This window comes from Carettochelys insculpta, chromosome 1 (genome assembly GCF_033958435.1).
Source record: "Carettochelys insculpta isolate YL-2023 chromosome 1, ASM3395843v1, whole genome shotgun sequence".
In the NCBI taxonomy this organism is placed as follows: Eukaryota; Metazoa; Chordata; order Testudines; family Carettochelyidae; genus Carettochelys; species Carettochelys insculpta.
In genome coordinates, this window is record NC_134137.1 from 231,619,963 (window position 1) to 231,641,728 (window position 21,766).

At 53.9% G+C, this 21,766-nt stretch overlaps 2 protein-coding genes and 1 non-coding gene across 4 annotated transcripts in view; all 3 read left to right on the forward strand.

The window, feature by feature from the left end:
- The window catches only part of ATN1 (atrophin 1), a 48,632-nt gene extending 33,243 nt beyond the window's left edge, over positions 1 to 15,389 (forward strand). For both annotated transcript variants that reach the window (XM_075001669.1, XM_075001661.1), the window contains 9 exons: positions 797 to 1,010; positions 1,220 to 1,357; positions 1,684 to 1,797; positions 5,135 to 7,032; positions 8,890 to 9,112; positions 9,238 to 9,940; positions 11,604 to 11,747; positions 13,222 to 13,402; positions 14,276 to 15,389. In XM_075001669.1, the coding sequence (XP_074857770.1) occupies positions 933 to 1,010; positions 1,220 to 1,357; positions 1,684 to 1,797; positions 5,135 to 7,032; positions 8,890 to 9,112; positions 9,238 to 9,940; positions 11,604 to 11,747; positions 13,222 to 13,402; positions 14,276 to 14,309 (3,513 nt within the window). In that variant the 5' untranslated portion in view covers positions 797 to 932 and the 3' untranslated portion in view covers positions 14,310 to 15,389. The remainder of the gene's footprint in view (positions 1 to 796; positions 1,011 to 1,219; positions 1,358 to 1,683; positions 1,798 to 5,134; positions 7,033 to 8,889; positions 9,113 to 9,237; positions 9,941 to 11,603; positions 11,748 to 13,221; positions 13,403 to 14,275) is intronic.
- Positions 15,390 to 17,721: 2,332 nt separating this feature from the next.
- On the forward strand, positions 17,722 to 17,780 carry LOC142007709 (U7 small nuclear RNA). The gene has a single exon (XR_012643985.1). It is a non-coding gene; the product is annotated as a U7 small nuclear RNA (small nuclear RNA).
- Positions 17,781 to 17,840: 60 nt separating this feature from the next.
- C1H12orf57 (chromosome 1 C12orf57 homolog) lies at positions 17,841 to 19,802 on the forward strand. The gene is made up of 3 exons (XM_075001682.1): positions 17,841 to 18,047; positions 18,282 to 18,458; positions 19,179 to 19,802. The coding sequence occupies exons 1-3, from the start codon at positions 17,993 to 17,995 to the stop codon at positions 19,325 to 19,327; spliced, it is 381 nt and encodes a 126-aa protein (XP_074857783.1). The 5' UTR covers positions 17,841 to 17,992; the 3' UTR covers positions 19,328 to 19,802.
- The last annotated feature ends 1,964 nt before the right edge of the window (positions 19,803 to 21,766 follow it).

Below are 21,766 nucleotides of genomic sequence, written 5' to 3' on the forward strand. Positions count from 1 at the left end.
CTCAGAGAAGGGCCGCAGGCACCCTTCAGGGACCTGGAGGGTCTAGTTCTGAGGAGAGATGCGAAGGTAAATGAGCCAGGTTTCATTTGTGGTGCGCAATGTCAAGTTAAAGTGCACATCCATTTGTTTACTGGACACCCCTGAAGATGCACAATGTGAACAGGACTTGTTAAGATCCCTGTATAAAAAGCTTGTTGCAAACCTGGTGCATTCCTGAGTGGGTGTGTGCTGCGGGGGCTGGGTTTGCGTAATGTACCCCACCCCAGCAAAAACCAATTGGAGACAGTTTCTCTGGGTGAGCTATGAGAGTTACGTAGCAGGGCAAGAGTATTGTGAAGTACTGCACTGAGACCAGCTGCAAAGAGCTGCTAATAAAATCAGAAGAGTCATGATTGTGAACTGAAATGCTAACATTTTGAAGCCGTTTTTTTAAACTCCTGTCTTTCAAAAAGTAGTCAGGGAAGTGAAATGTAAGAAGCAAACTGAGGTAATATAAAAATTCAACGCTCCAAATAGGGAGGGACCTGGTTTCCTTCCATCACGTGTGTAGCACTCTGCTACAATGGGAGCAAGAGGTAATAATCTTAAATAATTTTCTGGGGACTTCCAGCCAGGGAGCATTATGATTATGTTCTCTTCTTAGTGAAGATTCCCAGGTCCATAAATACAAGCTATGGCAAAAGTGGTAGTTAACGTCTGTATCATGAGCTGAGATTTTCACGTGAAGTGGCATCATACACACAATTCACTCTGTCTTCCCATTTTTCTGTCTTGGTCTCCCTCTCTGTCTTTCAAGGTCCACTGAGAACTTGTAGTAGCTCTGGAATCACGCTCTCCCCCACTTTCCGGAGGAGCTGACCCTGCCTGTTCCCGGAGCCCATCATCTCAGTCTCCCAGGGAACAGTGGAAGTGGGAGAAAGTGACACAAATTTATGTTTTCATCCAACTGGGCCAAGGAGAATGGGGGTCCCACACCCAAAAGAATGAAGACTCGACAGAACAAAGACTCGGTAGGTGAAAGGGGAGGAGGTGCTAGGGAACCAAGGACTAGGAGAGAAGGAGACCTGTATCAGGCCTGAGGTGCTGCAGCAAAGCTGGGTGGTGAATGTACAACTGGAGTGGGAGAGGGCTGTGGGTTACCACAGACGCTGTCAGCTGACCGGGGTGCTGGGGTGGAGAGTGCATAGAAGGGGAGCCCAAGGTTTTTCTCTTCTCTTAGATGTCAATGCGGAGTGGACGGAAGAAGGAGACTCCGGGGCCCCGAGAGGAGCTCAGGTCGCGTGGCCGAGCCTCCCCTGGTGGTGTCAGCACCTCTAGCAGTGATGGCAAAACTGAGAAGTCCCGGCAAAGCACTAAGGTAGGACAAAGCAGTTGTGATAGTGAGTGGTATCCTGAAGCTCACCAGGGCTCCTACCGACATTGGTTCTTCTCTGCCCTGGGGACCCTGCTGATTTCCCCACCTCCCCACTTACCATCATTTTACCAAAGGCTGGTCCCTCACTGACCCTTTCCAGTGTGAGTGTTTGCCAGTTCGTGACCTGCTAGAGAAATGGCAGCTAATTCCCCAGGGTCCTGTGTCAGTCTGTCTCACCTGTCCTTTTGCGTACAATACGTGCCAGCTTTCGCCCACTCCTGGGGAAGGAGCTTCGGGTGTGACCCTCACCCCCCTTCTCACCCTTTCAGAAGGGACGGGTGGAGGAGTCCTGCGCTCCCAAGGCCGGCAAGCAGGGCCGGATGGAGGAGATTTCAGAGAGTGAAGGGGAGGACAGCAATGCCCCCAAGAAAACCAAAACTGAGGTGAGTTTGCCTTTGGCGTCCCACAAACACCTCTGTGATGTAGTGCAGGAAAAGAGCCTCTGGCGTGTCCCTCTCTCCCCCTTGTGCTGGATCACACCGTTGTGTTAGTTGCGGGCTGACAGGCTTCCCCATGTGGGAGGAAACAATCCTCACCTGAGAAGAGGCCTCTTCCCACTCACCTTTCAAGGGCTTGGCCCAGTCCCAGCTCTTCCAGTTCTGGTTGTGCAGTCCCAGGAGCGAGCAGCTCCCCGGCATATCCCTGTGGGGTCTAGCATGCCTTTTGCCCAGCTCATCCTCTGGGGCCGAGGCCATGCTAGCCACAGATCAGCTTCAGGTGGGTTTAGGTTGAATAAGCTGGGATCACTAAGCAGATGTGATCAGGTGGTGTATAATTTTGTCTATTCAGGGACATTGACTGTGACTCGGGACTGCCCAGAAGGGCCCTACGCTAATTCTAGTTCAGTGCTTAGCTGAGGGGGCTGGCGTTAACACCCAGGAATTCTCTGCCTGGCCCTGAGAGGGCTGTGGGGCCTAACAGATGAGAGCTGAGGGAACTGGGAATCAGATGCCTGGTGTCTGTTCTCAGCTCTCCCCCTGCCTCACTGTGTGATCCTTGGCAAGTTCTTTGCCTCGCCTGTTTGCATTTCGGTGGGGTCTGGAAGCCGCAGCCTAGTTCCTTGCTGTAGGTGCTGTACAAACACGCAGGAAGAGAGGGCGCTGCTCCAAAGAGCTCCCCTTTAAGTTGGGGTGGGGAACCCTTTTTTTGGGTCGGGAGCCATTGGCTTGCAGAAAAATCAGTCGGGGGCCAAATGCAAATGAGAAGCAAACAAAAGTTCCCCTCACTGATGTGGCCCCTGACTGAGAAGCCAGAAACAAACGGTCCCCTCCCACTCCAGTCCCAGTGAGGGTGTGGGGCTGGGGATGGGAGGGAGGACCCAGGTTCAGGGCTTCCCCCAGGCTCTTCTTGGGGTCCAGGGCCAGCAGATTTTGTGAGACCCCCCCAGGTTCTGGGGTAGGGCCAGAAACAAGGGGTTCAGTGCTTGGGAGGGGGCTTACAGGAAGCAGGGTGGGGTCTGGGCAGGAGGAAGGTGCACGAGGGGGCTGGGGTGTGGGGTGGGGTTCAGGATCCGGGTGGGAGGCAAGGTGCGGGAGTGGGCTTGAAGTTTGGGGCCTGGGTAGTGCAGAAGGAGGATGTATGAGGGGTATGGGGGCACTTACCTGGGGTTGGTGCAGCTCCCCAGGTGCATATGTGGCCAAGTGCCCCCTGCCGCTCCTGGGCACTGCCTCATGCTGGGCCCATTGGCCACAATTCTGGCATGCAGGAGTAGTGGGGGAAAAGCCTCCAGTCATTTCCTTCCTCAGCAGGCAGATCCCGTCAGCCTGATCTGGCCCTAGCTTGCCTAGATCCAGCCCGAAAGGCTCTGGGCTCTCCTTCTCTGTCCCCTGCAGCGGGGAGCTGGCACTGGTATTTTGGCCTTGTGGGCCGGATTCAGCTTGTGGGCCGTAGGTTTCCCACCCTGCTCTAACTAGACAGGTGCAGGATTTTTATGGTCTTTAGAGCAGGATCTCCGTGGCACAGCGGGGTCTTGATCCATAATGGGGTCCCTACTCTGCTGCAACCCACGGACCCTTGTACCATCTTACAGGTGATAAACTGTGGCACTGGGAGGTGAAGTGATTGGCCCACTATCACACAGGGAGTCTGGCAGAGCAGGGAATGGCTGCCACATCTCCCCAGTCCCACTCTAATGGCTGAACCATGAGACCATGCTTTCTGTAGAACAGGGCTGTCCAGCCCTGGCCTGCACAGCGTGTTTATACGGCCTGTGGGACACGCTCTCAGGTTTTGGAGAAGTAATTTTCTTGCTCCTCTGCTTACAGAGGTGCCCATCTAACCTTGACCCCTATGTGACTGATGCGGTGATGTCTGCTGGGATCTGCTGACAGCCTGAAAGGATGACTCAGAGGAGGGGACGCCTGAGTCCCATTTGGGTCTTTTGCTCATTACACAACAAACATAATATGAGGGCGCCATATAGTCACGGGGGGGTCAAAGAGCTGTGTTTACTAATGACTGAGAACACACACATTGTTGGTTTGGTGGCTTCTGAAACACACACATCAATAAGGGCCTCTGAAAGACTTATTAACTATTCTGCCAGAACGTACACAGGCAAATGCAATGGGCGTGACTGTACCATTGTAGTTGCACCAGCAGAACCCATAAGACTGGCCATACTGGAGCAGGCCGAAGGGCCATCTAGTCTTCCAACAGCGGGCAGTGCCAGGTGGCCGTGAGGGAATGAAGGGAAAAGGCAAACGTCAAATGATCTGCCCCCTGTTGCCCATTCCCAGCCTGGGGCAAACAGGCTAGTGACAGCACCTTGCCCGCCCTGGCTAGCAGCTGCTGATGGACCTGTCCTCCATGAATTTATCTAGCTCTTTTTTGAACTCTGTTATAGTCTTGGCCTTCCCAACAGCCACTGTGTGGACCCTTTGAGTGAATATAACAGTGGCCTCTTTTCATGTCAGCCGATGTCATAAGCCCTAAGGACCAATGGAGACATTTATTCATCGTCAGCATTAAGCAGCTAATGCCTGATCATTGTATTGTCTGGGAGGAGGGTGGAAGCGGAGCTCACGGGGTGGTGTCTGGGAGCAGCAGCAGAGGAAGGAAATGCAGAGGAGAGTCGCAGAGAGAGGGAAGGTGGGGAGCATAAAGAAACGGGAAGATGAGGAGGAGACACGAGGAGCAGGAAAAGCAGCAGCCCAGCCTAGTTCTGTGTAAAGGCCACATATGCCTGTTGAGCTCTGTTCAAACCTCCCGTTGTTCGCAGGACTGCGGGGTGTGTGGGTGTGGGTGTGTGTGTGTGCGAGGTGTGGGTATAGTCTTGGGCCTCGGCCTGGACCATGAAATTTGTCTCTTTCTTCCATGCGTGTTTGACTCCGGTGCTTTATAACTGATCTCTGTGCCTCAGTTCCCCCTCACCTCCCATCAGATGGGGCTAACGATCCTTACGTACCCAGCCCCAGGGCTCATAGACAAAGAGCATGGGGAGCTTGCCAGAGCTAGGATTGTTATAAACACACTGCCAAAAGGCATCTGCTTCCATCTGCTGTGGGTCTCTTGCCCTTTCCTTTTCTGGGAGATGAATAGGGGGAAGGGAGCAGAGCAGTGCATCTCCCTGAGGGTGGCAGGAAAGGGCAATTGTCCTTTTCAGTTTCTGTAGCGAGGGGCTGGGAACTTCAGAAGGGGGTGTCTTGGAGGCTTGCAAAGGGGAGACTTTTTGCTCCCTCTCTGAGGGACCGTCTGATGTCTCCCTCTCTCTTACCTCAGGAACTACCATGTCCCCAGTCTCCCTCAGATGTTGACAGCCTCGATGGCCACAGCTTCAACGATGAGATGAGCAGTGACCCCCGGGACATTGACCAGGATAACCGGAGCACCTCGCCCAGTGTCTACAGCCCAGGCAGTGTGGAGAATGATTCAGACTCATCCTCTGTGCTGTCCCAAGGGCCACCTCACCCTTACCATCATCCTCCACTCTTCCCTCAAAGTCCCCACTCCACCCCTCCAACTGACAGCCTCGCCCGGCCACCTGAGCCGGGCTTTAGCCTGGCAGGCGAGGTCCATGCTCAGGCCCCTGCCAGTGGCTACCACTCTCAACTTGAGACCCAGTCATCAAGGATTTTCCAGGCCCAGCCGCCACCAGCACCTGCCTCCTCCTCTTCTTCCTCTGCTGCACATGGCCCTCTTTATCCCTCTGCTAGTGTGGTCCAGGGGGCGCCCAAAGCCGCCAGTGGAGCGGGGGGCCTCCTGGTGCCAGGAGGGCGAGAACCGATGCTTGGTGCCAAGCACAATCCACCACCCACTACACCTATCTCCTTGGCCTCTGTGGCTGGAGGCCTCCCCCCTCAGAAAACCCCCCCAGGCAACCCCCCAGCAGCACCCCCAGCTTCCACCCCCTCCTTCCCCCACGTCTCAGCCAACCTGCCTCCCCCACCAGCCCTGCGCCCGCTCAACAATGCGTCCACCAGCTCCAGCTCACCTGGGATGGTGGGGCAGGCATTGAGTGGGCACCTCCCCTCTCCCCACGGGATGGGGCAGGACAAGACACCTGCCCCACCCACCTCACGTTACCCCTGTGCCCCCCCACCCCCACCGCCCTCCAGCTCCTCCGCTCAGTACCCTCCCCCTTCCCCTGCTCAGGCCCTGCCCGGCTACAGTGCCTCCTACGCCCATTCCTTTCCTCCGCCCAGTGGCCTCTCTGTCTCTAGCCAGCCCCCGAAGTACACCCAGCCCTCTCTGCCCTCCCAGCCTGTGTGGAGCCAGGGTCCACCGCCCTACGGCCGCCCCCTAGGCAACACCAGCTCCCACCCTGCTGCCTCCTTCCCTGGCCAAGCCTCCCATCACCAGCAGCCGCCCCAGCAGCAGCAGCATCACACCCATGGCACTGGAGGGGGGGTCTCCCCAGCCACAGCAACTCCTCCCCAGCCCCCCGGAGGTTACCCTCACTCCTTGGAGTCAGGCGCTCATCACCCGTCACACGTCGCCTACGGGCTGCGGCTCTACCCACCCCACAGCCAGGCCACATACAGCCAGACTCCTTCAGCTGCTGCTGCCTCCTCTTCCTCCTCCTCCTCCTCCTCCTCCTCCTCCTCCCAGGGGACATACCCGGGGGTCTGTGCTCACCCCCAAGGGCAGAATCCTGCTGCCTTTGCCTTTCCCCCGCCACCTCCACCCTCGCCTGCGCACGGAGCTGGACCACCAGTCACCTCTGCCTCTGTCACTCTCTCCACTGTCATAGCCACCATGGCCTCCTCCTCAGCCCCCTACAAGACGGCGTCACCCCCTGCTCCCCCTTCCACTGTGGCCCCCTATGGGAAGCGGGCAGGCTCCCCTGCCCCCACATTCCAGCCCCCAGCTCCCTACAAGCCCGGTTCACCCCCTTCCTCCTCCGCTTCCTCCTTCCATGTGGCCACGCCCCCCGGCTACAGGGTGAGCTCTTCCCCCGCAGCTGGCAGCTACAAGGCCCCCTCCCCGGCTCCCGCTGCGCCCCCGCTGCCTGGCAGTATGGGAGCCCCTGCCCCACCACTCCCAGTGAACGCCGCACAAATCAAGCAAGAGCCATCGGAGGAGTACGAGCCCCCGGAGAGCCCAATGCCACCGGCTCGGAGCCCCTCCCCAGCCCCCAAAGTGGTGGACTTGCCAAGTCATGCCAGCCAGTCAGCCAGGTGAGCAGGGAAGAGGGAGATGGAGAGAGGGGAACATGGAGACAGAGGGGAAGGGAGGGCAGCTTTCCAGGGCCTGCAGCAGCAAGTAACCCCTCCCTGGAGTCACAAAGAGAGACCTGTTCGAAGGGGGAACCTCTGTACCAGGCACCCAGGAAGGGCTGGGTTGCTGCAGCCATCAGCATAAATTCGTTTGTAGCCCCATCCCAGCCAGAGCTGCCTGCATTTTGCACTGCAGCAGCTCACAGTCCGGCTAGTTCTGCGCACTGTAGAGATTCCCCTTGCACCCCGGTGCCAGCCTGTTGAGCCACGGATGTGGAGCATAATGGCAGCCTGACAGTGCCCTTAGCGGGGAATTTTCCACCAGCTTCTTGGTTTATGGTACCTGTTGACTGCCACAGTGGTGCACGCTTGTGGGAGAGGGGATGAGTTTGGGGAAGGTGATTGGGCCGCAGAGATGGGGTGAGCCTCTTTGCTGGATGCGATTAAGGGAAAACCACATGAAAAATAAAGGACAGCGCTTTATTTTAAGGGACGTTTTAGGCAGACACTGTTTCTGTTAGCACGCTGCGCCTTTTTCTTTGCTGCAGGGCTCAGGTATGCGAGACAGTTGTCATAAGCTTCAGAGTACTGCTTAAAATGGCACTTCTTATCAGCAGTTCAGTGCATCTTTGTTCTGAAATCAATTCATAACAATTGAAGTTAACTTTAATTTGAAGCAAAGCCTTAATGGAATCAATATGTAGCAGGTTTCTGCAATCTGTCTGTTTCTGGAAAGAAAATATCCTTTCCCCTGCTGCGTTTGCAACAGGTATGGGCGTAATACATTTCATTAGAAATTGGAAGGAGGAGGAGCTGGCTACCATGTTCCAAGGCCTTGGCCTTTCCCCCGCAGGCAGTATTCACTAAAGCCAACTCTGGGCATAGGCGAACTGTGCGGCTGCTTTGGGGCACCTGAAAATTTGAGGCACCAAATGTTTGTGCCCCTCCGTGCCTGAGGAGATGCACCTGCTGGTTCCTCTCTGGCCCTTCCCTGGGGCTGCTCTCTTCGGTCCGCTGCAGGGTATCTTGTCTCCTTCCCCGCATATTGGGGAGAGGGGGTGGCCAGCAAGAGGAATTGTGGGGGTTAGTAGGAAAGCCCTGAGCCCCAAGTTCCCAGCATAAGCCACAAGGGGGGCAGGGCAGAGGGGTAGCCCCAGGCACCTGGCAGAAGTTGCATAGTTGCAAGGCTCACGGTTGCATAAGAATGGCCCTGGTATTTCCTGACCCTTCTGTGCTGTAAGACACAAGTGCCCGTGTGTGGCAGGCATTTGCCATTTACTTAGCCATGAATTGTTTCTTTTCCAGAAGTTTTCTAAATTCTTATCTATGTCACAAGCTCAAAAAGAGGCCTAGGGCCAGGAGACCTCTGAACATTTAGTGTCATGTTTTAACAGCCGTGTCTCAGCCACAGCGCAATGGCCAGGCCTTTGTTGTGTCAGGCATGCCAGCTCAGTGCAGCCGTGTGACAACACCAGGAGCTTTTCTTTTTAGCTGTGAGTTTAATGGTTCTTAAAAGGCGAGGTTTCTTGGGGCTGAGTTGCACACAGAAAACAAGGCTCGTCCATAGTTATTTTGCTTCTATTCTGCAGACATCTAATATCATGCAACAAATCAGTGACCTAAGGAAGTCTAGAGCTGATCCCTTAAAATCAGGGCTGGGTGGGCTGGGGAAGAAGCACCACACATATCAGGTGTGTGGCGCACAGCTGCTCTCCACTGGCTCCAGGGTCCCTGCGTACCCTCCTGCTTCCTGCGTACACTTCCAGCCCTTGTTCTGCTCCCTCTCTTGCACACTTACGCCTCAGCTCTTCTCTACAGATTCAACAAACACCTGGATCGCGGCTTCAACTCCTGCTCCCGAACAGACCTGTACTTCGTGCCCCTGGATGGCTCCAAGCTGGCCAAGAAACGGGCTGACCTTGTGGAGAAGGTCCGCAGGGAGGCCGAGCAGAAGGCCCGGGAGGAGAAGGAACGAGAGAGGGAGCGGGAAAGGGAGAAGGAGCGAGAGAGGGAAAAGGAGAGAGAGCTGGAGAGAAGCGTGGTGGGTGTTGCAGTGCCGCATTGGGGAGCACCGGGGCAGTACTGGGGGATTGCTGCGTCCCCTGCCAGGGGTGGGGTGGCTCTTGTTAGCCTCCAACGCTTACAGGCTTCTCCACTGTCTTGCAGAAAATGGCTCAGGAGGGCCGGCCAGTGGAGTGCCCATCTCTTGGCCCGGTCGCTCACCGTCCAACCTTTGAGCAAGGCAGTGCAGTGGCTACTGTCCCGCCGTACCTAGGCCCCGACACGCCAGCTCTGCGCACGCTCAGCGAGTACGCCCGGCCCCATGTCATGTCCCCCAACAACCGCAATCACCCCTTCTACGTGCCGCTGGGTGCAGTCGACCCCGGCTTGCTGGGCTACAACGTGCCAGCCATCTACAGCAGCGATCCAGCCACGCGGGAACGGGAGGCCCGGGAGCGAGACCTGAGAGACCGGGACCTGCGGGAACGTCTCAAGCCTGGTTTTGAAGTCAAGCCAGCTGAGTTGGAGCAGCTCCACGCGGTGCCTGCTGCTGCCATGGATCCTTTCCCACGTCACGGGGGGCTGGCTCTGCAAGCAGCCCCTGGCCTACACCCTGCTTTCCCCTTCCACCCCGGCCTGGGCCACTTAGAGCGGGAGCGGCTGGCGCTTGCCACCGGCCCAGCCCTGCGGCCCGACATGTCTTACGCTGAGCGACTGGCGGCGGAGCGGCAACATGCGGAGCGGGTGGCGGCCCTGAGCAATGACCCCCTGGCCCGGCTGCAGATGCTCAACGTGACGCCCCATCATCACCAGCACTCGCACATCCACTCCCACCTTCACCTGCACCAGCAGGATGCCATTCATGCAGGTGAGGGGAGGGCTTGGGCTCAGGGTGCGGTCCCAGCCTGTCACACTGGCTCCTTTTCATGCAGTGTCTCTGGTCTGCGCCGGCAGAGCCAGGTGCTCCCAGCTCTGGCTCTGAGCAAGTCTTAAGAGTTGGCTCTGCCCACACCGGTTCAGTGCCAGGCTCCCAGCACAGGCCCAGAGTGCTTACGCCCAGCTCAGTGACAGTCTTGCGCACTGCTGGGATCAGATGGGAGCTCTGCATGCACTAGACTCTTGTAGAGCTGCCGGGGCTACACTCACGTAGTCCCAGGTCTGCTCTGCTCCTCCACGTCATTCAGGAGAGGCCTAAGCCGCCTTGGCTAGCCTTAGCTCAGCCTGGCTCTCCACCTTCAGCCTGTTAGAGGCGCAGAGGCCCCCTGTTCCAAATGCAGGTGGGTTTCATTTCTGTGAACATTGCTGTTTAGCAGAGGACTGCCTGTGCAGTTTTAAAAGATGTGTTAAGTCTTTATCCTTTTGGACCAATGCGTTTCAGCTCCTGAAAGTACAAGCACAACTGAGAGAGGCTAGTGGGCACACCTAGGACCATGGGCTGCTCTTAGCTTACCCAGTGCTGGCCTGGGTGGCTCCCAGACTCCTTGAGCTGAAAAAGTGAAACCCGGGGCACTAGTAACTGTCGACACAGACATACCCCTGTGGCCAAAGAATCCCAGCTCTGCCCACCTCCTGCTGCATAAGTTGGACCAGGAGGTGCTGGGAGAGAGGAGGGGAAGTTTGGTGGCTGGACTACACAGAGAGACCTGGAGGAATGTCCTCCCATCAAAGCTGGGTCTTGGGCATATCTGTCTCAGCATCCTAAAGAGAAACAAAGAAAAGGAGAAACCCAGCAAAGACAAACTCAAGGAAACAAACCGCAGTGACCAAACAGTAAAGAATTGTACTGAAGAGAGGAAGCGCCTTGTCCCTTTGGCATGCCTGGGACAGTGCTCTGTCTGTTGGGCAGCACCTCGGTGGGAACCTAGTGACCGTTTGCTTTGGCGCCTGGTTGGGTTGTGCAGACCCCGTGCCCCAGCACACTTGTTCAGATCCACAGATGCCCCCATTCAGAGCAGTTAGATCCAGTCAGTATGTTAACAGGAGCACACGTTATTTCCCCTTTCACCACACCAGCCCTCCAGCATCTAACCCCACATAAGGATGTGCCCCTCCAGAAGAGGCAGCTGCCATAGGAAACAGTAACATGCCGGTGCAGTCCACAGTCTGTGCAGGCTGGAGTGCCCACACGTTGGACATCCAACAAGGGAGGCGCCCAAAACGAACCTGATTGTAGTGCAGGTTGTGCAGGGAATGGCCCTTTTGTTGTGTAGGCAGCAGAATGTGCTCTCCCGCCTGTGCTGTACATCGACGCCAGGGGGCTGTGCCTGGAACCAGACATGCCCAAGTGCCAAACCCTGGTGGTGGTTCCAGAGGGGGATGTTGCATGTGGACTTGCAGAACATGTTTCCCTGAGCTAGTGTGGATACAAGGAACAAATGCAGAAACAAATGGCACTAAAAGCAATTAGCAGCAGCATCTGACCTCAAAATGGTTCTGCCCCAGTACAGAGATGTCTCTCTCCTCCTTTGTTCCTCGCTTTCTTCCCCAGCTTCCATAGCACAAAGTTACTGACTGCTATCTTCTCTCCCCAGCCTCTGCCTCTGTTCACCCCCTTATTGACCCATTGGCATCGGGATCACATCTCACTCGGATCCCTTATCCAGCTGGTACCATCCCCAACCCGCTCCTTCCTCACCCTCTGCATGAGAATGAGGTGCTGCGCCACCAGCTCTTTGGTAAGAATTCTTTGGGGAGCTGTGGGGCAGGACTGAAAGGCATCAGCACATCTAGAAAGAGCAAAAACAGGATAACAGTGGGGATGGTAGGAGGAGACGGGTATGTTAACCGCTGTAGCACAAGGGCTGGAAGATCAGAGCACTGAGAGGCCAGGGTGGAAAGGCACTGGCTGTGAAAGGAGAACCCAAGACTGGAATGTTGTGGGGTGGGACAGTACCTCCGGATCAGGGGTTGGCAACCAACATACCAAGAAGAACCACTTGTTTTTTTCAAATTTGGTAAAAAATTCAATAATTCAAGAGCTGCAAAGACGGTCGTTAATAAATAACATCAAACCATATATTTTGTAGCCCTAATTTAAGAACAGTGTGCACACAGTGATTTGTAATGCAATATGTGTTTACTGCTGGATGTTCACAAACTTTTTACATATTCTATTTTCTCACACTTTACATGTGTGTGTGTGTACCACTGTCTTCCTGACTTTCACTCCGGACCATTCACGCTCTCTGGAGGACACTGGATTCTGAACAATTTTGTTTTTATTTTTGAAATCACCGTACAGCTGCTTGGATGTGCTGTAAAAGCACGTTTTATGTATTTGCCACCTGGGAACGGCTTTTCTCATTTCACAGTCTCTTCAGTTGCCACAGAACTAGCTACAGTTATGCTACTTGGTGATTTCACCCATTTAGCGAACGTGTTCTTACTTTGCTCTGCTTTGCGTAGCAGCTCCTCCATGCCTTTTCTTCTGGCATCTCCAGCTGGACCCTGTTCGGCAAAAGTTGTGTGTTGTTTGAGAAAATGCCTCTCGAGGATGCATGTTTTGTTGGTGAATTTCTCGTTGTAAATGAGACAGAAAGGGAGCCCAGCCAAACTCGATATAAATGTGAAGGATTGGGTCCATCCAGTTTGAAATTCTGTTTTCATCTTCAATTTTCCTCTCTTTTTGAAGCCAATCCAACCCCGCTTTAATTCTGCCAGTTTTACTTCAGGGTTAGTTTCAGTTTTCTTAAAATGCGCGTTGCCCTTCCCAGCAGGAATGCCACAAGCTTCCTTTTCCTTTTCAAAATCAACAACACAATCAAAACACAGCTACAGTATCGTATCCCACGATTCACTGCACATATTAAAGGGGGAGTTGTCCAACATTTTGAGGTGACATATTGTTTGCTATTTGGATAGGTGTTGTTCATTGTTAAGCTTTGAGACATTCACTGTTTCTTGAAAATTATCAGGAGGATTTTTTTTTTTTTTTTTTTTACTTTGCAATTATAGCATCAGCAGCCACAAAGAAGCCCTTTAAAGAGCTGCATATAGCTCTGGAGCCACAGGTTGCTGACCCTTTGTCTAGAACAAGTGGCATGGATGGAGCCCTACTAGCAGGGTATGACTGAGTCAGGAGGAGTGAGAGTTGATGGGGCTGATAAGCTAACATGATATGTTCTTTTTCTTGCTTCTCTTCGGCTGAAGCTACCCCTTACAGGGACCTGCCGGGATCCCTCTCTGCACCCATGTCTGCAGCTCATCAGCTCCAAGCCATGCACGCCCAGTCAGCGGAACTGCAGCGTCTGGCTCTGGAACAGCAGCAGTGGCTTCACGCCCATCACCCTCTGCATGGAGTGCCACTCCCTACACAGGAGGATTACTACAGGTGTTTAGAACCCACTGCTTGGTGGGGAGTGGGCTGTCCAACCTTTGGCTGATAGGGCACGGGTTCATATCTGACCCCAGGATGGGGGAGAAGGGATCAGGGATCAATGCTTCCTGTAAATGGAGGGACTGGGTGGCCGCCCAGGGGACATTCAGATGCTTCCCAGCTGAGTAGCACAGTGCTTATGGTGCCCACACCCAGCAGCTTGTGTTTCTACTTGTGAGGTGCAAATCTACATGTCTTGGGGCACATCAAATTTATTCTGCTCACGCATGGAGAAAATTAGATGGACCATTGGATGGGCTAGGGCAGTACTGTGCCCCGAGACCAGTTTCAGTCAGACCCAGCTCAGGGGTACCAGAACAGGGAGTCTTTTGCTTCTGGAGTACACCAGTTCCAGCAGGACCCCAGGGTGTGAGCGACCGAAAATCGTGCACATCTGATGGGAGTTCTGTGGCACTCAGGCTGAGTACTGGAGGTCCCAGCCCTGTGCCTAGGAGGGGTAAGCAATCACTCTGAGAAGAACCCCAGTTCCAGAACAGGCACTGCCTTGTCACAAAAGCTGGCAGCGTGCTTGGCGCTAACTGATCTCCTTGTTAGTGGTCTCAAAGTGCTATAGGGCCTGGATTCCCCCTTGCATCTGTGAGGGGCTGTTTCCAGGATCCGGAAAGCACCTTGGCAGGGGAGCAGTGTGTGTGTGAGGGGGTTGTACTGCTCTGGGGATCTACCAAACATTCAGTTACTGGGCAAACAGTGCATCAGGGACTAAATTGACTTGAATAGTGAATAAATACAATTCACAATGTTAAATCCCATCTCTCTCTCTCTCTCTCTCTCTCGCCCTTCATTCTTCTGTTGCCTTGCCTCTCCCAGTCACCTGAAGAAAGAAAGTGACAAACCCCTTTAAATGGACCCGAAACCCGAACCCTCACAATGATATCATCATGTCTCCCCCTCCAGAGGAGCAACCAACCAACCAAATCCTGGGGGAGGGGAAGCTGTACAATATACAACTGGCTCCTACTTAGCACCATGCAAGAGAAAGAGGGGTGGAGAAAACAAGATGGCCACCCTGGGAGCAAAGGGAGGGAGGGGATAAAAGGGGGGAAGGGAGTAAAACTGCAAGGAAAAACTTGGAGCGCTGGCTGGACTTTGAGAGGGGCACTGAAAAAGACACGGTTGGTATTGTAAAGAGCTGAAGGTGCAAAGAATCACAGGGATTCAGAATGGCCTCTGCTCCATTTTCTGTCTTCAGAGTGGTTGTGTTCAATTAAAAAAGGTGGAAAGCATCATGAGACTTTTCTTCACAAAGGGGCAGCTCCTTCTGCTTCCTTGCGCAAACATGGCCAAGAGGCAGCCACTCCAACCCTGATCGGACTTCTTTTCCTAAGGACCCCCACACAACCTGTCTGCTGTAAGCTATGGCTTAGAAGTGCAAGGCATGATGGGACTTTGAAAACATGGACAGTGCTGCTTCCCACACTCCAAACCCTTTCAGGAGTGAATGTGGTGAAAAGATGCAAGGCACCACTGGAACTCTTCAGAATGGACACAGAATTTCCTGCACAACTCCTGCGAGACTGGGCCTGGCCGTGAGGTGCAAAGCACCATGGGACTGTTTTCAAGAGGGTGGCTGTGTTTTCTTCCCACCTGGAGAGAACAGATATTGCCAGAAGGTGCAAAGCACCATGGGACTGTTTTCAAGATGGTAATTGCCCCTCTCCCTCTCAGCCCACATGGGAGGGTTGATGTGGTCAAGAGACACATGATCTCCTGGACCTGTTTTCAAGATGGTGGCTGCCCCTTTCCCTTCACCCATTCCAACTGATGTACTTTAAACTCATGCACATCCCATTAGACGTGGCGGTTTTGCGTAGCAATTTGTGACTTTCCGATCTGCGTGTGTGTGTCTGATCTCACAGTTGTCTATCTCAATCTGTCCTCATATATATATTTACTTAAAACATTAAAAAGCTATGGAAAAACACCCAAAGTCCCCCACATTCCCAGTCCCTACACACATTCTAATAATTTATATATATAAATATATATATTAAGCTCTTAAAAAAGAAAAGCAACCAAACAAAAACCCTTACAGAAATTGACTTGATTGTGTTCATTTCAAAGGAGCTGGGAGTAAGAAGATAGAAAACCAGCACAGGGCAGGACAGTCTGAAAATAGAGCATAGGCCCACAGCTGCAGCGTGGTCCTAGCTCCAGGCTGTGGTGTAAGGAGATGGGATATGGCCTTGGCACAAAAGGTGACACCTTTTATCGTATAGAGACCCCTAATGGCAAGTTGGGGTATAGAAAGATTTGATGTGCAAAACATGAAGGATAGACCTAGGACTTCCCAACTGGGGTGTTAAGGGGACTGTGCCTAATACAGAAATCAAAACAAAAAGCAGTCAAGTAGCACTTTAAAGACTAGCAAAATAGTTTATTAGGTGAGCTTTCGTGGGACAGACCCACTTCTGTCCCACGAAAGCTCACCTAATAAACTATTTTGCTAGTCTTTAAAATGCTACTTAACTGCTTTTTGTTTTGATAGTGTGTAGACTAGCATGGCTCCCTCTCTGTTACTAATACAGAAATGTGACACTTTTTAGTAGCACCTAGTGCAGGGTTATTGTGGGGGAGGGGAGATAAGATGGCCGGGAACAAAGGGGCAACATCTCATCAGTCAAGGTAGCTCCAGTGTTAGAGGGGTGCTGAAACCTGAGGCATAGCCAGAGTGACAGGCAGTATACCTCCAGGTACACACCACCTGCCTATGGTAAAACAGTCAGAAGGAGAAGAGAAGAGGCAGGGTCAAGGCCTGATAAATGATAACAACAGAACTCCTCCTTTATGCCATGTTACTTGCTGGGCTGTGGGCCAATAGCCAGGGTATGAAGGGCAGACTGGTGCCTGCAACATGAGGTTGGGGTTCTGGTGAGGCAGTGTATTAGGCATGAACAGCAGTACATGAGAACACCTGGAGAAGGGGAGGTCGTAATTCTAAAATGTTTACAATACTGAACAAAATGTTGATTGCTTCACAGCTTTGAAGTGTAACTAGGCAGCCAAAAAATGCTGCTTTTCACCACGTTACTTTAAATGCAGCAAACACATAAAGTTTCCTCTCCTTGTCAAAGCTTTCTTAAAATTTTTCAGTCATGTATTTTTAACATTGTACTGTACCATACTTGTTTTTTAAGACAATCCCTTTGGCTCGGCTGCTGCCCAATAGTGCGCTTCCAAGTCCCAGGGAGGCACGTGACAGATCAGTTTGTAACTCTGAGGTTCTACTGTACTTCCTTGCATCCAGCACCATAACTGGCTGTAAGCTGCACAGCTGCCTAGCTGGGATCAGGCTCTAGGCACCCTTGCAAGAAAGTGACAGAGAAAGCCCTGCTAGTCTATGTACTATCAAAACAAAAAAGCAGCCCAGTAGCACTTTAAAGATTAACAAAATAATTTTGTTAGTCTTTAAAGTGCTACTGGCCTGCTTTTTTGTTTTGTAAGGAAGGAGGAAGGGCACCCCACGCCCAGCCTCATGGCTGGGAGAGGGATAGCCTGAACCAGTTATCTCCCTGCAACTGGAAGGCAGTTGACCCCCGGACCCAGATTGGTCAGGATGGGAGTGTCCCATCCCCTACCCTGGCGTGCTGCGGAGCCCTCCTGCCCGCCCCTCCCCCGCGAGCCTGTACCTGCAGATAGATCCCTTGCCCCCTACCCTTTAGTTCCAGCCCCGAGCCCCCCAGCCAGACCCCTCACAGCCCTGCACCCAACCCTCTGCCCCAGGCCTGAGCTCCCGCCCCCACGCAGCACCCCTTGGCCCACCCCCACCCGTGAAGTGTGCTATGTGCACCCAGCGGCGCGCCACGTGTCGCACATCACCGCCCGTCCCACAGCCCCCGGGTGCAGCTGCGTACAACAAAATGGCGCTCAAGGCTGAGACACAGCCGCGGAAACCAGGCCCAGCACCCCCAAGGCCAAGCCGCCACAGACGCCCGGCCGTACATGAGCTACAGCCCGCGCCTGCGCCGCGCCCTTCGCCATCCCCTTCTCCCCCGCAGCCTTCCGGCCCGGGGCGTGGCTCCTGCGCGTTCACACCAATAGCAAAGGACCTCATCTACATAGCGCTGATCCGTGCCAAACGCGCTCTTTGCGGGCTCCGAGCGCCCCGCGTCCCCGAGCCCGCGGTAGTGGGGGGGCTCGGAGCAGAATGGGGAGCTGTGTGGAGCCGACAGAAGAGGTGCGCCCTTCGTTGGCCGGTCACCCTCACCTGTATCGCCCTCCCGGCCAGTGGGGGTCCGTGCTCGGGGAGTGCCTGCTAGTGATTTCAGCTCTTTTAGTATTTGTCCAGTAGGCTTCCTGCTTGTGGGGAGCCGCTCTGTGCAGTGAAAGACAGACATGAGAGGTGACCGGCGTGGGGGTTTAGTGTGGGTGTGGGGCAATAAGGAGCGTGTGCTCCGCCCCGCAGCTGCGATCCTCCTTATTGCGGCACGTCAGAGGCGCTGGCAGGCGGCTGTTGCTGAGGAGCGCCCCCGGCCCCTGCTGCGCCGCGGGGGCGGGGTGACATGAGCGTGCGGCTTGCAGCGCCCCATGGCTGCTCCGGCTCAGGCCCCCCCGGGAGCGTTGAGCGCCGAGCAGGCTAAAGGTGAGGGTGAGGGCGCGGGCGGCGGGCGGCGGGGGCCCCTTCCGGGGTCCGGATCAGAGTGTGCCGGGTGTCCCTGCCTCATCCACTTGCTCCCGCAGCTTGACGGCGGCCTCGTCTGTCTCTGTCGCCTCTCTCGGATCCCAAGCCCCTGCGTTCGGTTCCCCGCGCCGCGTCCCTGGGGAGGGGGCTTGGGCGCCGCGGCGGGGGCTCATTGCTCTACCTCTCTGCCCCCAGTGGTGCTGGCCGAGGTGATCAAGGCCTTCGGCTCCCCGGAGAACGCCCAGCGCATGGAGGAGGCCCGCGACAACGCCTGCAATGACATGGGCAAGATGCTGCAGTTCCTGCTGCCCGTGGCCACGCAGATCCAGCAGGATGTGATCAAAGCCTATGGCTTCAGTAATGATGGGGAAGGTAAGTCCGCCCTGGCAGGAAGGGCCGAAGGGGCCTGCCCTGAGCTTCCCTTTCCTTCCTGTGTGTTTTGAGGGCCCCTCCGGGCAGGGAGCACAGCATGAAGCCTCTGGCTCCAGGACTGGGCAAATGCAAGGAAACTTTCAGTTTAGCTGTTGGTTCCCATATGCAGTATGGCTGAAGGTCCTTTGTCTGGCAGCAGGAGGGTAGCCTTGGTAAACCTAACCACTGGGTGTGAGCAGCAGGCATAAGAGGCAGGGGAAGGCAATGCCTTCCCTAATTGCCCGGCTGGCCCTGCCCACGCTCCATTCCTCCCTCATCTCTTGGAGACACTTGGGCTTCAGCTCTGCTGCGTCCATGCTGCTAGCCCTCTCGGAGCCCTGAGGGGTTGGGGCCAGGCACAGTCTGGGGCCAGGTGCCACCTGCCTCCCCAGTGGTCTGGGAAAGTTTGGAGCCATGTGTCATGTGCCCTCTTTGTGCTCCTGTGGTGGGGGGAAGGGTGGGACCATGCAGCTCCTGCTGCAGGGGTGCGTGGCCTGAATCTATGGGGATGGCTCCTTGGAGAGCCCTGGAAGGCAGCGGTGGAACCTCAGGACGAAGGGGTTGGGGCTAGTTTACCTCTCCCAGGCATAAGTTCTCCCACCACCCTAGCCACTGGGGAATACTGTGTTATCAGTCAGGCTTGTTCTGAGCACTCTTCTCTTCTCCCCTTCTTTCTCTTAGGGGTCCTGAAATTTGCCCGACTGATAAAGTCTTATGAGTCGCAGGATCCTGAGATTGCAAACATGTCTGGGAAGCTAAAGGCCATGTTCCTGCCTCCAATGACGCTGCCCCCACATGGGGCTGGGACAGGAAGTGTGCCGGCATCCTGAAAGCGGGACCCTCTGCTGGACTTTTTGGTCCAGGTCATGTGACACTCCATGCCTGTGACAGCAGCGAAGGGTCCTGTGGCACCTTATAGACTAACAAAAAAGTTTTGAGCATGAGCTTTCGTGAGCGCAGACTCACTTCTTCAGCTGCTGGTCCAGATTTCCAAGACCAGCATCTGATGAAGTGAGTCTGTGCTCACGAAAGCTCATGCTCAAAACTTTTCTTAGTCTATAAGGTGCCACGGGACCCTTCGTTGCTGTTACAGATCCAGACTAACATGGCTACCCCTCTGATACTTGACTCCATGCCTGTGAGAGTTTTTGGTGAGTTGGATTGCAGGGCTGCTCTCCACCACTCATCAGTGTGCTGCAGTTGGTCCAAAGAGCTCCCTGCTTCTTGGAAGCTCTGCTGCAGTTGGTTTCTTTGTGCATCTTGGGTTTTTTATGCTTGTGAATAAAAGCTGGTTTGTGTTTCTGAGTGAGTCTGTGTCTAGTCTGTATCTTGGTGCTGCTTCTTGGGAAAGAGGGTACTCCCCATGGAATGAAAGGCAGAAGGGAGCGCTGGTTACTTCCCCCGTACTGGTAACCCTGTAATCCTTGTGGTTCTGCTTAAAGAGATAATACACTGCATGAACTAAATTCCAGGAAAAAGTGACTGCGATCCTCCCATGCCATAGGTCTCAGACCTAGCAGCAAAAGGCTTGAAAGCAATTAACATTTTCTAAACCAGTGACATTGTAGCTCCAGCAGGGAGTGCTGCAGGCCAGGACTTAGGGCAACAGGGTGAAGGGGTTTGGGGCTGGAAAAGCAGCTCAATTTGCCAAGACTCAGCCTTCCAGTTCAATGGTTGTGCCTAAGTTTAAGAAAACAGATTGTATTTAAAAATGCTGCAGCAGGCACTTTCTAACAGACCTTTTTGTATACACTGTATTTAACACTGTTAGAGGGATGCTGTCATTGAGCATCATAAGCTAACGGGTTTTTAAAGGTGTTAAACTGTGTCTTCTTTAAAGATAACATTTAACAATGTGTTTAAAATATCTGCTGGAGTATTGCTAAATGCATTATATTATCTTAGTCCAGACAGAGTGAAACAGATAATAGCTGCGTCTACACGTGCCGGCTACTTCGAAATAGCCGTGCCAACTTCGAAATAGCGCCCGCCGTGTGTACACGTGGCGAGCGCTATTTCGAAGTTGAAATCGACGTAAGGCGGCGAGACATCGAAGTCGCTATCCCCATCAGGAGATGGGAATAGTGCCCTACTTCGACGTTGAATGTTGAAGTAGGGCACGTGTAGCCAATCTGCGTCCCGCAACATCGAAATAGTGGGGTCTGCCATGGCGGCCATCAGCTGAGGGGTTGAGAGACGCTCTCTCCAGCCCCTGTGGGGCTCTATGGTCACCATGTGCAGCAGCCCTTAGCCCAGGGCTTCTGGCTGCTGCTGCTGCAGCTGGGGATCCATGCTGCATGCACAGGGTCTGCAACCAGTTGTCCGCTCTGTGGATCTTGTGCTGTTTAGTGCAAGTGTGTCTGGGAGGGGCCCTTTAAGGGAGTGGCTTGCTGTTGAGTCTGCCCTGTGACCCTGTCTGCAGCTGTTCCTGGCACCCTTATTTCGATGTGGGCCACTTTGGTGTGTAGACGCTCCCCTGCAGCGCCTACTTCGATGTGGTGCTGCCCGATGTCGAAGTTGAACGTCGACAGCACCAGCCCTGGAGGATGTGTAGACACTATTCATCGAAATACCTTATTTTGATGTAGCGAAATCTAAATAAGCTATTTTGATGTAGCATACACGTGTAGACGTAGCTAATGTGTGTCAAAGACCCCAAATGATGGGTGCAATAAATTACCAATGCAGGAAGCCTACGAAGGTGCATGATTCTTGAGTATAAAACCTCTATAATTTAGGGCTGGTCTCCAGTAGAAAATTTGATTGACCTGGCTATATTGCTCCGGGGTGTGATGCTTGTGACAGAGTTAAGCTGACCCAAACTGTGTGTGGGCAGCCCTAGACTGATGGAAGAATTCTTTCATCACCCTAGGTACCACCTCTCAGGGATGCATTATCTGCAGTGAGGAGAGAAACTTCCACCCCAGCCTTGCCCCTCCCATTGCCATGAAAAAAGTCTACACTGAAGCAGGAGAGTTGGGTTTTAAGTGTAGATCTGAGTCTGGGTGGTTTGCTGGCTTCATGGGCTGATAAAGGGATCTGTGGTGGGAGACATAGACAGACCTGAAGCATTTTATGTATAGACTCAGCTTCAGCCTCATGATGTTACATTTCTCAGGTAATTAATTATCAATAATAAAAGTGAGGGGCTGCTACATTTGTAAGGGATGTAGATACTCTGGGATATGAATGGGGGCATTTGAGTGATGTGACTGCCGAGCAAGAAGGAAGGCCAATGGCAGAGCTGTGAGGGGAGCCCAGGGCTGGGA

Excerpts from the sequence above, each read along its gene's own strand:
- C1H12orf57 (XM_075001682.1), top strand. The coding sequence starts at position 17,993 with ATGGCTGCTCCGGCTCAGGCCCCCCCGGGAGCGTTGAGCGCCGAGCAG. Across the intron at positions 18,048-18,281 it reads GAGCGCCGAGCAGGCTAAAG|TGGTGCTGGCCGAGGTGATC; the intron begins GTGAGGGTGAGG and ends CTCTGCCCCCAG. Across the intron at positions 18,459-19,178 it reads CTTCAGTAATGATGGGGAAG|GGGTCCTGAAATTTGCCCGA; the intron begins GTAAGTCCGCCC and ends TCTTTCTCTTAG.